The sequence below is a fragment of the Rhea americana genome, unplaced genomic scaffold (genome assembly GCF_003343005.1).
Source record: "Rhea americana isolate MKP2758 unplaced genomic scaffold, rheAme1 scaffold_95, whole genome shotgun sequence".
In the NCBI taxonomy this organism is placed as follows: domain Eukaryota; kingdom Metazoa; phylum Chordata; class Aves; order Rheiformes; family Rheidae; genus Rhea; species Rhea americana.
Genome location: NW_028187144.1, coordinates 1,476,590 through 1,490,120, shown reverse-complemented (window position 1 = coordinate 1,490,120; position 13,531 = coordinate 1,476,590). Strand labels below are relative to the sequence as shown.

Here is a 13,531-nt window from a genome sequence, read left to right as displayed (position 1 = left end):
CATATGTCATGTTTGCATTTCAGCAGTGGCACTTCAGAGCTCCCAAATGAGCCAAAAGCTGTCGGAGCGCTTTGTGCATTTGGAGAGTACAAGTGTGGGACAGCAGTTCCCAAGGGGTAATCAAACTTCTTATATAGAGTTATGTTACGCATATCAATAGTCATCTATTTCAATTGAAAATAAATTGCACTCAGAAATGCCAGCAGCTCTGAAAAAAATGTTTTCTTGATTACTTTTGCTTGAAGATATTAAATGTAATTTACTCTTGGCCATATCCTGTTAGTGGACCAAATTCATTAAGACATGTATTTCCTACAGTCCCATAGGACAGCTTTAATCACCAGTGAAATTTTATTTAACTTGGCGAAGTAACATTGGGGATTTGCCTCATCAAGATGTAAATTAAGAGTAAATACAGAAGAAAATTTTCTCTGCATACATCTGAATTAGTATTTCCTCCATTTAATAGACTAATTAATATTACTTCTCTCCCATAAGGTAATAAGTGCTCTAGGGGGAATTCAGGGAAGAGTAACCAAAATGATTAATGTACTAAAGGGTGCATGTATGGAGAAACTATTAAATATCTGTGATACTCATACGCATGGCTAGAAATGCAAGTAGTTTGGATAACGAAAAGTGTGCATTTGTGCTGGGCTAATCTGCAGCGCGCAAGTGCAATGTATGAAGGGCTTACTCGTAGCAGCAGTACTCGGTACTTAAGAGCGATACTAGGTTCCAGCCTACAGGCTGTATTTATTCTGCATATCAAGTACACATCAGTGTATTCGAACTAGAGAGAAAAGAGATTTCAGCAGCTTCATGTTGCCAGSCTTTTGTATCAGCTAGTTCTACATGACCTAGTGTGCAAATATGTTTTTATCACTCCTCTSGGATTCCAGATTTTTTCTCATGTATTCCACAGGGAACTGAGGCACTTGATTTGGGGTTTTGTATCTTATCTTAGGGGCTAGGTCCCTGAAGCCCGGATATAGAAACATCAGACTTGTAGGTGCTGTATTAGTTATGTCCTTTCTCCTTATAATGCAGTCATTCTTCCCCCCTTAAGAAACAAATGGGTGTAAGGGAAAACATCTGGAGGAAAAGTGCGTGTGCTCAGGATCAGCATTTCTTCAGTCTGATCAGATTTTTTTTTACTTTTTATCAGCTGTTACACACTGTTCTTGTTGCCTATTTGGCTTATAAGCTTATTTGGGCAAGATCATTTTTTGGGAGTCCAGAAACCGTCTAAATCACTGTAGMAATGCAATATATTAATTTATAAGGATTATGGACAGCTGCAGCGTGTTTATAAAATGTGGTAGTTATGTCATAGCYGTGATGGCCTAAGGATATAAACAAGACAGATAACATTTATAAAATGTCATACGAAAAAAAAGAGTCTTGTTAGTTATTAAAAGAATGCCAGGATAAAAGTGTATTCAGAAAGTTTTTAATTACTCATCACAAAATAGTGACTTCATTTTGGCAAATACAGCCCGCCTGTTACTACAGTTCAAGTGAGTGGCCGCACTACGCCTGACGCCACAAAAGCTGTTACTAAGTTCTCAAAACCAGTAGATCTTTGTATAGTTCTATCCTTGCTTTCTCTGTGYGATCTGTAACTACATGTAGTATACATCAGCTATCTCCGATAGAGATTTCAGGGAACAGACCAACAGCTCCTAATACGCTGCACGGAAGTATGTTTAGTGGAGAAACTTTGGCCAACTTCACCACARGCCTGGGTCCTCAAATGTCCTCTTGGATCCTTGGGCATCGGACTCCCATTTCGTCATTTCTCTTTGGTTARTCTGAGAGGGGTATCCAAGTACCTGTAGACTTCGGGACTTGCTTTATTTTCCTTAGGCGTTGTCTCAGAGACCTTCCATTGCACGTGTAAATGTTCATCTACTAGAACGTACCTATGGTAGGTTCCCCCTGTTTCTAAGGGAAGGGATGTTGAAGGGGTAATGATAAGGAAGGGATTTCAGCTGTTGTGGACAAGTATTAGTGCCTTGCACTGCCCTGCCAGAGAAGTGAGTTCCATTTTTGAATTGACAGGAGATAAGAGTATTGTAAAAATAWTTTTTTTAGCTTCTGAGAGAAGGCAAGAAGCATCAGTCTTTTAAAAAGATACTTACACCTTCCAGGGTTAATCCCACACAGATTTCTCCAGTTAGGAAAAAAAAAACAAAAAAAAACTCCTGAGAAACAGTGGAAAAAAGTGTGTGTTAAGGGTAGAGTGGAAGCTTATAGCAAGGATGAGAAGAGGGACATGCATCTGAGACATCTGGGGTCATATATAAACCGATATATAACTGATACTCTCAAAACTTATACTGTAAGCAGTGTGACAATAAAAAGAACAGAGGGGGTTTTGATATTCTTGTATTGTGGGTAAGTGGATTTTGCACTTGGCTGTAGTGGAAACTAGTTTCAACTGCACAAGAGTTGTTCACTAATGCAGTATCACCCAGAAGAACTTCTTTGAAAGCAGTTATTATGTCTCTATAATAATTCCAATAATTGACTTTTCATTGCTGCCATAATTAAAATATTTTAAAAATAATTATTAATTTATTTCTAAATTTTGACTGTTATTCCAGGAGCAGGTACAGTTTGTAACATATGTGTAATTGACTGGCCTATCTCAATATCCCAGGAAGACCAGCTAGATACCAACTTCGTACCAAATTTGAGTGAAGAGATGGGCCTTGTTTGGTCTCCCAAAGCTGAAAAGATTTTGGGTCAAACATGGGCCTCCTGTAAGGTAGGAAACAATCTGCCTAGAGACCTTCCCATAAGAAAAAATGTGCTTCCAGAAGCACCGAGTAATTATTTTTCACAATACTTTCTGAATTTCTGCTTTACAGTGCAGAAGGCAGTTACATGAAAACGTTTAAAAAGATAGACATTACTGATATCCTGTGGGTATACGAGCTGTGTGTATTGACTGACTGAAGAAACGAGCCAAGGGTAATTAGCAGAAGTGTGTTCTTTAACACTAGTAGCTCTGCATATTTTCCTGCTGGTATTGCCCTGCACAGAGCTTTCCAGAACACATCTGGGCACTTGCCACGTTACTACAAAAATTAGATAGGATGAAAGGTTTGTAGGTTTGTGCAGTCCGTGGTTGTCTCTACTCCATGCTTCAAAGCTGGAGCCCTAAAACTCCGACGAAGGAAAATAAACCCATCATGTGAAAACCCCCTGAAGTTAGTACTTGATATTTTAACTTCCCTTTGCAAGGCAGCTGCTGCATTTGCACGTGTGGGAATCTGGTGAGCCATACAGTCTTAGGCTGAGGATTTCTATTCACTAGGGATTAGCTGAACTGTTTTCCTAAATCAGTCACCAGATCTGGATTCCAAATTAACAAAGTGGTGCAGAGCAAAACTGTAGACTCTAGGTAGCAGCTTTGCAAATTTATTCAATGAAAGMACTATAAAAGCAGGCTGTCTAACTGCCTTCGCTTTAGTGCAGTGAACTCTGAGAACTAGCAGACTTCTTAGTGAATTGATAGCAAGTATCAAAGCTCAGATGCATTCAACTCAAAGGATGCAGAATGAGAAATGCTGTTCTTTGTACAATTATTCCAAAGTATAACAAAAAATTTAGAAGATGCAGAATGACTGTGTCCTAGAAAACAGTGTTGGAAGGGATCTCAGAGGTCATTGAGCCTCTCCCAGTGTCCCAAAGACCTGCTATCCCCCCCCCTTTTTTTTTCTGACAGATGTTTGCCTAACYTGTTCCTAAAGACATCCAAAACCAGAGATTTCACAGCCTCCCGATGTGCTCTATTCCAGTGTTTAACCATCCTTCATGTTAGAAGGCTTTTCCTGGCATGTTTTCCTTAATCATCTGTAGACTAAGCCATGCAAATTCTTTTGTTTTTTCTTCTTAGGGGTCATATTTTCTGGACCTCTGATCATTCTCRTCTCTCTTTTCTGAACTCTGTCCAATCTTTCTTGTATTGTGTTACAAACTAGACACAGTTTTCCAGCTAAGACCTTAGCTGGAAAGACCTTAGCTCCTCCACTGCTGAAGGAGCAGACAAGTCAAGTCTCCTAAGGGCTGTCTTCCTTTTTATATAACCCAGTATAAGATTTGCCTTTTTTTGCAGCAGCACAGTGGATTGTATTCTGGCCGTGCTCCCTTAGCTCCCTTTCTACACAGCTGTTGTTTCACGAAGTCCTGCGTGTCCTGTATTTGTGCAGTGTGTAAGTACAGAACCTTGCATATGTCCCTATTGAATTGCCACCTATTTTTTTAAGATTATTTCTCTGATTTGTAAAAATAACTTGAATTTCATTCTTATCCTCCAGTGAGCTGGCAGTATCTATTAGCTTGGGGTTATCTGCATTGACGAATAACCATATTCTCTCTTCCATCATTTAGGTTGTTAACGCAAATATTGAAAAGCCCCAAACTCAGCACAGACTCCTGAGGAATCTTACTCTATACATCCTTCCAATAATTAACTGCTGATAAATGCTTTAGTAACTTCCTAGCCAGTTTGTACTTGTCCTATTCCTCTATATCATGTTTCTCTGTCTTGGGTAGAGGAATAACATGTGTTAGTGTCACAAACAGCCAAGAAATGACACCTCCCTCTTTGCCTGTCTGTTACCCTGTTGCAGAAAGAAATTAGGTTAATATATAACCATCTATTGTATATTAATATATGTATTATATTACATCTATCTATTATATAATGCATCTATTATATATTAATATATAACCATCTCATTCAAAAAAAGACCAGATGTATATATGTAATTCAAGCCTTTATAAGGCCTAGAGTAGCCGTTCCCAAACTATGGCTTCAAGCGGAGCCACCAGCCTGACTGAGATCATCTTGGAGAAATGGGGATCCCAAGCCGAAGTACGTCTGGCAAGGTCACAGCCTGGGTAGAAGGGCTGCTAGAGCTGTCTTATGTCAGACACTATCCCAGAGTCTTTTCCATCCATCTTTTATACAGATGTGTATGGTATCTTAAAACACTAGTGTCTGAGTCAAGCGATACTGAGATACTATTTTTATCTAAAGAAAAAGAAAATGATTGGATCTCTGGATCCATTAATCCGGAGATGTGAACTGTACAATCGTTAACGTGATCATCCTTAGCTGGGCATGCCAAGATGAAACAAATATCAGGCTAATAGAAAACTTGATACACTTTCACATAATTTATATTTAGAGGCATACAGTGTGTGCTCCGTGTCGCATCGCACTCCTTTCCAGTCAGAGAGTATACATCTGTGCAGATACTCAGAGTTTAAAGCTGGTATCGTTTACTCCCCTTCGTTAATCCAGATTAATTTTCTTGAAGCAGCTTGTGCAGACGGATCCTGAGTGTGTCTTTGAAGCGATGGCAGAGCGAGGGAACAGAGCTGATCTGTGCTGCATCTGTGCGTCCAGATGGTGAGTGTCACTGCTGGAGGTCTAGGAGACAGTGTCCTGGAGCCGCTGGCTCCCGCATTACTATTTGAGGGTTATGGAAGCCAAAAATGGCATGAGAATTTTATTGTAATCTGATACGTCTGAAGACCTTGTTAATTTATAAGGTCACAAATATTATTAAATCCTGGCGACATGTGGTTATTCTTTCAGGCTTGGCATCTAAAAGCCTAACGTGATTTTGAAGAGGATTTTCCCAAGGCACATAGAAGAGCAGTTCTGTGTACCCAGTCCTAGGGTTATGCCAAACACAAGGCACACCACCTACGCCAGACTTTTTTCGCAAAGCTCTGTGCTACAGTTTAGAGGCTCTGTCCTGAAACTGAATTGGAGYGGGTTTTATTTTCTAAAAGAAGGTAAAAACTCTTAAGAACTAGATAACAGAAGTGCTAACATGATAATTAGTTGCAGAAAGGAAGAAACATAGGCAAGCAAAGCCCACAAAAAATTAAAAGAACACTTTTAAATCTTTAAAATTTAGACACTTGAAGTCTTTGAAATGTTAATTGTGATATCTCTCAAACCTTGATTTGCTAGAAGGATCCACAGTATTGCCACTGGGCCTCACAGAAGTAATAGGTGTATGCTTGCGCTATCTGGAACAAATAGCAAGATTTTTTTTGGACACTGGGCACAAGATCAGTTAAACATAATGTCAGAAAATTGGCTTAACTCCGTGCTAATGATTGGCAAAGTTTCTAAGAAGGTACTTGATCTTTATAGTTAGGATAGAAGATGAAGAAGTTGCTGTTTTCACAGTGATCTCCTAACTCATCTGTTTTGAAAAGGYCAAAGAGTAAAATCACACTTTTAGGGCTATGTTAACATCATTCTGCAGGGAAGTCATTAAGAAAAATGAAAGTGATCTTTACATATGCTAGACAAGTGATACTGTTGCATTCTTTCATCTTTGGAAGCCTTTTCTGGTATCTTTATGTCAGAAACTGTACAGGTAACTAAAATAGTACATGAAACTGTACACACAGCTTTGCACTGCTATTTGCTGTGTGATATATACACATTTTTTATGCTGAGTAATTGGTATGGCTAGAAATACAAGCCTGATTTTTTATGCATTAAAATGCCAAAATTGCACAGTTTATATGCACAGATTCAACAACGTAACATTGTAGTTGTGTATGTGTTTTAAATTTGAAAGTAGTTGTTATTTTTAAAATGTGTCTCTTAAAAACGAATTTTGCTTGTTTTAAGAGCAGGTAAAATATTACTAGCTAGTGTTATTTGGAGGACTGAGGTAAGCCAGAGTGTTCTGACTCTGGCTATACCACATGGTTGTAGGCTAAGCCAAGCCATATTTTAGCTTCCATATTTCTAAAATGGGTGTTATCACAGAATTATAGAAACCAGTGATGTAAGAGACCTGAGATTTTCTACTTCTTTGCTCCAGCCAAGGCAGTATTAAATATACTTATGTTCTCCCTGACAGATATTTGACTAACCTGCTTTCCATGATCTCCAAGAATGGAGATTCAAAAATGATACTTCAGTGTTTAATAATTTTTTAAAAAACTTTCCTCTTTGACATGTAAAAAACACGTGTGCAAGCCTGATCTATAACCCAAAACTCATTTGCTGCGAGTTAATCTCAGTTGCTGCCTCTTTTGCCTCTTTGTTTGCAATGGCTTGAGATTAACTTATTTTTTCTTGACTATCCAGTTATGCTTGCAACTTTACTTTCATTGCACATCTTCCCTGATGTGCAGTGCCCAAAACTGGATGCAATGTAACCAGTGCCAAACAGGATGGAAAGATTGCTTCATATGTCTTATAGGCTATACTTCGAGTCATACATCCTAGTATTATGACTGCTTTTTTCATAGCAACGTGACACTGTTGATAGCTTATGGTCAGCTGTAATCCTAGGGTATTTTTTCAGAACTGCTACTTAGCCTATCATCCCTCATTTTCTATCTGTTGCCTAAGTGTAGAGCTTTATTCTTGTCTCAGTAGAATTGCCTCCTGTTTTTTCAGACCGTTTCTCCATTTTGTTAAGATCATTTAGTTTATTACTAAACTGCTCTAGAATATTATTCTATCTCCCAATAAAAGCTGGATGCATTTTAGATGTTTATCTTTGGGGTAAATTTAGGTGTCCATATGCGAGCTAGGTTTCTAACTGCTGATTAAGTCAAAGAAGAGCTAGTCGATGTGGAGCTGAGACAGTTCATCTCACTCTTAAGTATATATCTACCTATGGTCAGCTGAACAGATCATTCATTCTGCCCTTCATCATTATTTAAAGTTAATTCAGTGTAAACATTTCAAAGCAGATTTCTAGGCTTGCTCTTGCTTAGAAGACGGTATGAAATAGCATAAGAAAAGCTCCCTGAGAAAGACATTGCAATTTTATAGCTTGAGTAGTAGGAGCTGGAAGTAGGATCCTCAATTATCCCTTCCTCTCTCATCTTTTTGTTCACATGGAACAGCTCTGCTTCTCACCTGTCCACTCCTAATTTTTCTTCATGAAAATGTTGTAGAGGTATCTTGCTAGAAAACAAGATAAAAGTTTATTACTTTCCTTTGAGTCTGTCAAGACACAGAGCGTATGCTTTCTTCATGCAGGACTCCATCCAAGGGTGAAGAGCAGCCTCAAATTGCACAGAGCTTCTCCTAATGGTTCCTTGGCAAAGAACTAGACCAGGTGTTTACTTGGATTTCTTAGTTAGGGATAGTTTGTTACTACTGTACTTCATAGCTGCTATATTTTTTTGTTATGTTAAGGGTTTCTCTGAGTTTGTTGGCAAGTTAATGTATATACAACTTGTTTTACTGGTCAGCTTCATGACAGACTCGAATTTCCATGCATTAGGCTGTATCTTAAGGAAGTATGATATGTTGGACATAATCAATGCTCTACTCTTGAGAAAAAGGCTTTTTCCTTCCAGATGTGCAGTTTGTCATTCCTTATGAATGCCTGGAGAAGATTTGGAAGTCACAATTGTCAATCTTTGTAATTTGGAAGACTGTGAGGGTAATATCACCTCTTATGTCTTAAGGCATCGGTATTTTTCTCTTCCAAAATACAGATAGCTAGAGTGGGATTCAACTATCTAAATGCAGATGTTTGCAGTGTGAATATTTGCATATATCTAAGAACGTCATCGTAGATAACTTCTATAGTCAATGGAGAGTAGTAGTTATTTCTGGGGAATTATTCATTGACCTGTTTTTCACATTGGCTTATGGTAAGAAGAATCACCTATTGAAAGTACACGTTTCTCTCCAGGGACTAAGTGAATTCCACTTCTAGTGTCCCATTGATGAAGGAGGTGATGCTAGTGGGGCAAAAAGAGACTACCCACTGTCATCAGCTGCACCTAAGACCACTGTTTCCAGAATACCTCTATTGCAGCAGCAGTCAGCTGTTATTGAAGCCCCCAGAGGAAGGGAGGACAGCACTTAGCTTTCCAGCCCCCTGCACTGATACCAAACAAGAAAAGGCTGCAAAACACTGAGGCAAACAGAGTTAGTGTCTTGAAGTTTGCGCTGCAACAGGCAGTGGGGGTTGAACTCTCGGAAAGAAAAGCATCCCTAATTTTGATTCTCAGATGATATCTCTGGACCAGGTTTACTCTAGCAGTGCAGAAAATCATACTTCTGGGGAGCAAGTCCTTTCCTTGGCTTTCCATTTCGCTAGATCAATTATTTTTCATCATAGGTTGCAGTGAAGAATTACTAGACAATCCTTCTGGTCTCTCTGTTGTCAGGAAAGAGTGATCTATCAAAGTCAATTTAGAGGAAATTTCAGTCAGATACTTATACATGCTGATTCTTTTTAATTTGCTCATTATGTGGTTTCTAGATTTCTAAAGGGATTGACATACATTCTACCAATAAGAAGAAAATCTCTCCTCACGAGGAGGGATTTAAGCATTTTACTTTTATATTTTATGGAGCCATATTTGAGCTGTTGTCATCATGTTCAGTAAATCATCTATCAATGACATCCACATTTTTAGTAGCCATTACTAAACTCAAGGATAAATAAAGTCCTAGCTTTCATGTCTAATCCTCCATATTATTTTCAAGTGGATAGGGTAACACTGAGGCCACTTTTTAAATTTATTCTGAAGATGATTTCAGATTTCTTATTAATCAATATATCCACTTACCAATATTTTGTCCCAGGACTAAGTTCACTGGCAGGAGGATCAAGATGTTGATCCTTCTTGAATGTTAGGAGACCATTAATATATTACCTGGGCTAGACATAGCTCTTCTGCAAGTCTGTGGTGCTCTTTGGTCTCAAGCAGCCTTTGCTGCTTATGAACAAATCCTAAAGTACCATCTTCAAGCTCATTCAGAATGAGGTAGCAGATTGCATTAGAGTCTCATTCAGTGTTACCAGATTAGACTGAAGCCACCAAAGCATACCAAGACATATACAACTAGAGCACAAGCTCTCTCCACAGCATCTCTGGCAGAGGTCTACTATCCAAGAAGCCCTGTGGTCAGTATCTAAGAAGCCAGGCGATGACTGATCATCACACTAACCAAACACTACTTATTGGAGGTAGCATAAAGGCTCGACACTGCAGAAAGAGACTGTTTCTTCAATCTTCATTCCAGTGAATAACTAGCACTTACTCATACAGGACTGAAGTCCTAATTAAACACCAGTAAACTTGAAGAAAGAAGAGTGGTTACCTTTGTTACTGTAATTCTTTGTTACATTCATTGTCTGTAGCTCCCACAAGGGCCCCTCTGTTCCACAGGTGGAGGTCTTGTCATCTGGGCTGGGGGTGGCTGAAGAACTGGCTGGTGATCTGTTTACATACTTGCGAGAGGAAAAGCAGAGGTGAGCAGGATATGTACGCAGCTTGTTATGCACAAATCTATTAAAACCATTTACATTCTTATGTAGAAGATATATATATATATACATATATATACATATATATACATTTAGAGTGGATTTTAATTGCACAGAACATCCTGAGGAATCATAGTTGTTTTAAGATTACATAGTTGTAAAACACTTCACGTGAAAGACACTGCTGTATCTTTGCCAGGTATTCTCGTTGTTATTATTATTATGAGCAGCCAAGAACATATGGTTGCCACTACTATTACTAAGAGTCATGATTTTTTTCATAGGAATTAGACCTCATTAGAAATCAGAAGGAGGATTTGGTTTGTGTGCTGCTGAATTTTCTTTATTAAACCCATTGATCTATAGCAAAGTTACATGCCAACCCACACAAGTCCTTCAGAGTTGTTGTTTTAAACTTGTATCAACGAACAGTTTATCCTGAGGCCTTTCAAATGTACATGTGTATGCATTATATATATATACATATATATATATAGTATATATGTAGTGACAGAGCAAGTAGTTTAATACATTTTATGGGTCCAGCTTGGAGTTCTGCATACATGAACTTGTGTGTGGTCAAGGAGACTTGCATATTTTTGAACTCTAAGTTGGCCTAATAAAAGATATCAGACTACAGTGCTTGCTTTGTCAGCTCTGTTTTGCTGGTTCAAAATGACTCGCAAGATTAATTTTCAATTTTTAACATAAAAACCAAGAAAAAGGAGTGTTTACTTACTGCAAGGAGTTGATTCCGTGTTAATGACCCTGAAGGAGGCTTGTACACAAGGTACAGATTGTTGCCAATTTGATGTATATTCATGTTACAGAATATGAAAATGTGAAGTTATACCATCTTGAGGATTTTGTTTTTATAAGTAGGATTGGTTAAAAAAAAAAAACTTTAAGTAATCATACTGTGTGTTTGATGGTGGAAATTAGTATGAATGTTTCTGGCAGTGGAATGATGTGATGTGGTTATGCATTTCTGTTTTCACTGCCTGCTCAATATTGGCCTTTTACAAATACAGATTACCATGTCGATGGAAGGAATTTACAGCTTTGGCCCCCTTGTCCCACTCTGTGTTACAGCACCTTTTTTGTACTTTATGTTACTTATCCTCCCAACTGTATTTTCCTGACAGAAAAAGGAAATGTCTGTGGACTGAGACCCTGAAAACGTGTGAGCTTTACTATTTAATGGGATGAAATGAGCACTATTTCCCACTTACCTTGATTTCCTGTGGGATAGACGTTTTGCTCCTCTGAAATCAGTAGTGAGCTTTCTGCTGGGGATGACAGGATCAGGAGTTCATCGGCGATTCCTTACCACCCAGTGACGTTGCACACTGGCAGCTCAGGAGATAAAAAAAAAGAAACAACCCAAACCCCTTAATAACAACAATAGTAAAGAAAATACATTAAAAAAATTATCAAGGTTTAGAACTGTCAAAGGTTTAACCACAACTAAAATCCAGGCTGAATACAAAAGTACGATACGCTGAATATTATTAGTTTTGGGGCCTCATGGCCCAGCTGGTTTGAGCTGCAGGATCCGTTTGTGTTCAGCTACCTCCCGGCCTTACCTCATCTTGTGGGCTAGGAGCTGCTCGCTCTGACTTCATGGAACCACAGCTGTATTTGTGGAGTGCTCCCGTCCTTTGGCTCTCCCTCCCCTGCACGCTAATAGGGTCTGAACGCACCAGCGTTTCTCCCTGGAAGCTAACTTGAAAATTTGCCTTTAATCCTGATGCAATGCATAGTCCGAATTTTTTCTTTTCCTGGAGTTTAGTTCCAGAGGAAAACATACTTGACTGGTGCTCCCACTAGCCAGCTGCGCTTTATAACAATAATTAACAGTAAGATATTGCAGCAGTGTTTTTGGAACTGGGGAGCGGAGAAAGGCAATCCGGCAGCTCCGGCTCTGCGGGTCTGTTCGTTCCGAAGGGCTCCGAAGCGCTTAAYAAGCAATACTGCGGCCGGACGGGCAGCTCTGCCCGTGAAGGCTTCCTAACACTGCTCTTATAAAATCCTGTTTTCGGTTGTTTAGAACTTTGCCGAACTTTACGGATTTGGGTCAAAATTACTTATAYTGAACATCAAACTCTAGCTTTTCTTTTTTCCTTTTTTTTTTTTTTTAATTTGAGATTAAAGTGATTGAACAATTTGTAAGAAGAGGGCTAGTTTGGCTGCTTATGTAAAAAAAAAAAAAATCTGATCTAAAGGGTTTTGGAGCAAAGACAGGCCTTTCCCTGCCTTTGAATCAGGTATTTTTGCCATCCTCACAAAACCATTCTAATTTGGTCAACTGTTTCAAGACATGGAAAAAAACATGGTTACCAAATATTCCATAGAGATTTACTAAAGCTTAACAGCAAATATTTCCAGAGATTTCATCTTCTGCACCTCGCACAGCTCCGTCACGTGATCAGACTTTCCGTGCAGTGTCCTCACAGGAGGGCTGCAGAGTCGCTAGGTGGGTGCTCTTTAATGTTGTCCCTGGGTATTACTCTAAGCTGCAGGGAGGCTCAGTAGTAGAAGGGGGAGCAAGGAGCCTGTCTCCTGACCTGCGCTGAAACCCAGGGCTCCTTAATTCTTACCATTCACGAGCTGTCAGCGAGCCTCTGGCAGAGCTTCTCTTTGCCGCTAGCCTGAATGCGCGTAGGGGAGGGACAACCCCAACAAGGCCCTGAGCAACCTGACTTAATGTTGAAATTAACCCTGCTTTAAGCGGGGGGTTAGACAACATGACCTCCTGAGGTCTTTCCCAACCTAAGTTATTCCACGATTCTGTGAGTCTCTGCCATGGGTTTCTCTTACTCTGTGTAGCAGAAGTTTGCCTGGGTCTGAAGACACCATCCTAGTTGATGGTATCTGTTGGTATTAGTATGATGCCACATACTGGAAACAGTCTTTACTAGTTTGTTTTTAAACCTGTAGGTATATACAAAACTCCACATTAAGATAATATTGGCTGTAAGGGCAAGTATCCTAAAATTAAGAATAATGATATGTGAAGAATTATTTGTGAGCCCCAGTACACTTGAATCATAGAATCAGTAAGGTTGGAAGGGACCTCTGGAGATCATCTAGGCCAACCTCCCTGCTCAGCAGGGTCACCTACAGCATGGTAGACACGGTTGCATCCAGGCAGGCCTTGAAGATCTCCAGAGAAGGAGACTCCACAACCTCTCTGGGCAGCCTGTGCCAGTGCTCCGTCACTCTCACAGGGA

At 39.4% G+C, this 13,531-nt stretch overlaps 1 protein-coding gene across 4 annotated transcripts in view; it reads left to right on the top strand.

Annotated features, from left to right (window-relative positions):
* Positions 1-13,531, top strand: part of LOC146584312 (uncharacterized) — a 32,784-nt gene that overhangs the window by 4,460 nt on the left and 14,793 nt on the right. For 3 of the 4 annotated variants that reach the window (XM_085325026.1, XM_085325027.1, XM_085325025.1), the window contains exons 3-6: positions 24-116; positions 4,127-4,223; positions 5,340-5,428; positions 10,173-10,283. In XM_085325026.1, coding sequence (XP_085181152.1) covers positions 47-116; positions 4,127-4,223; positions 5,340-5,428; positions 10,173-10,283 — 367 coding nt within the window. In that variant the 5' untranslated portion in view covers positions 24-46. Of the gene's footprint in view, positions 1-10; positions 117-4,126; positions 4,224-5,339; positions 5,429-10,172; positions 10,284-13,531 lie in introns of those variants that run through there. The other variant, XR_014898231.1, reaches the window with a different exon arrangement.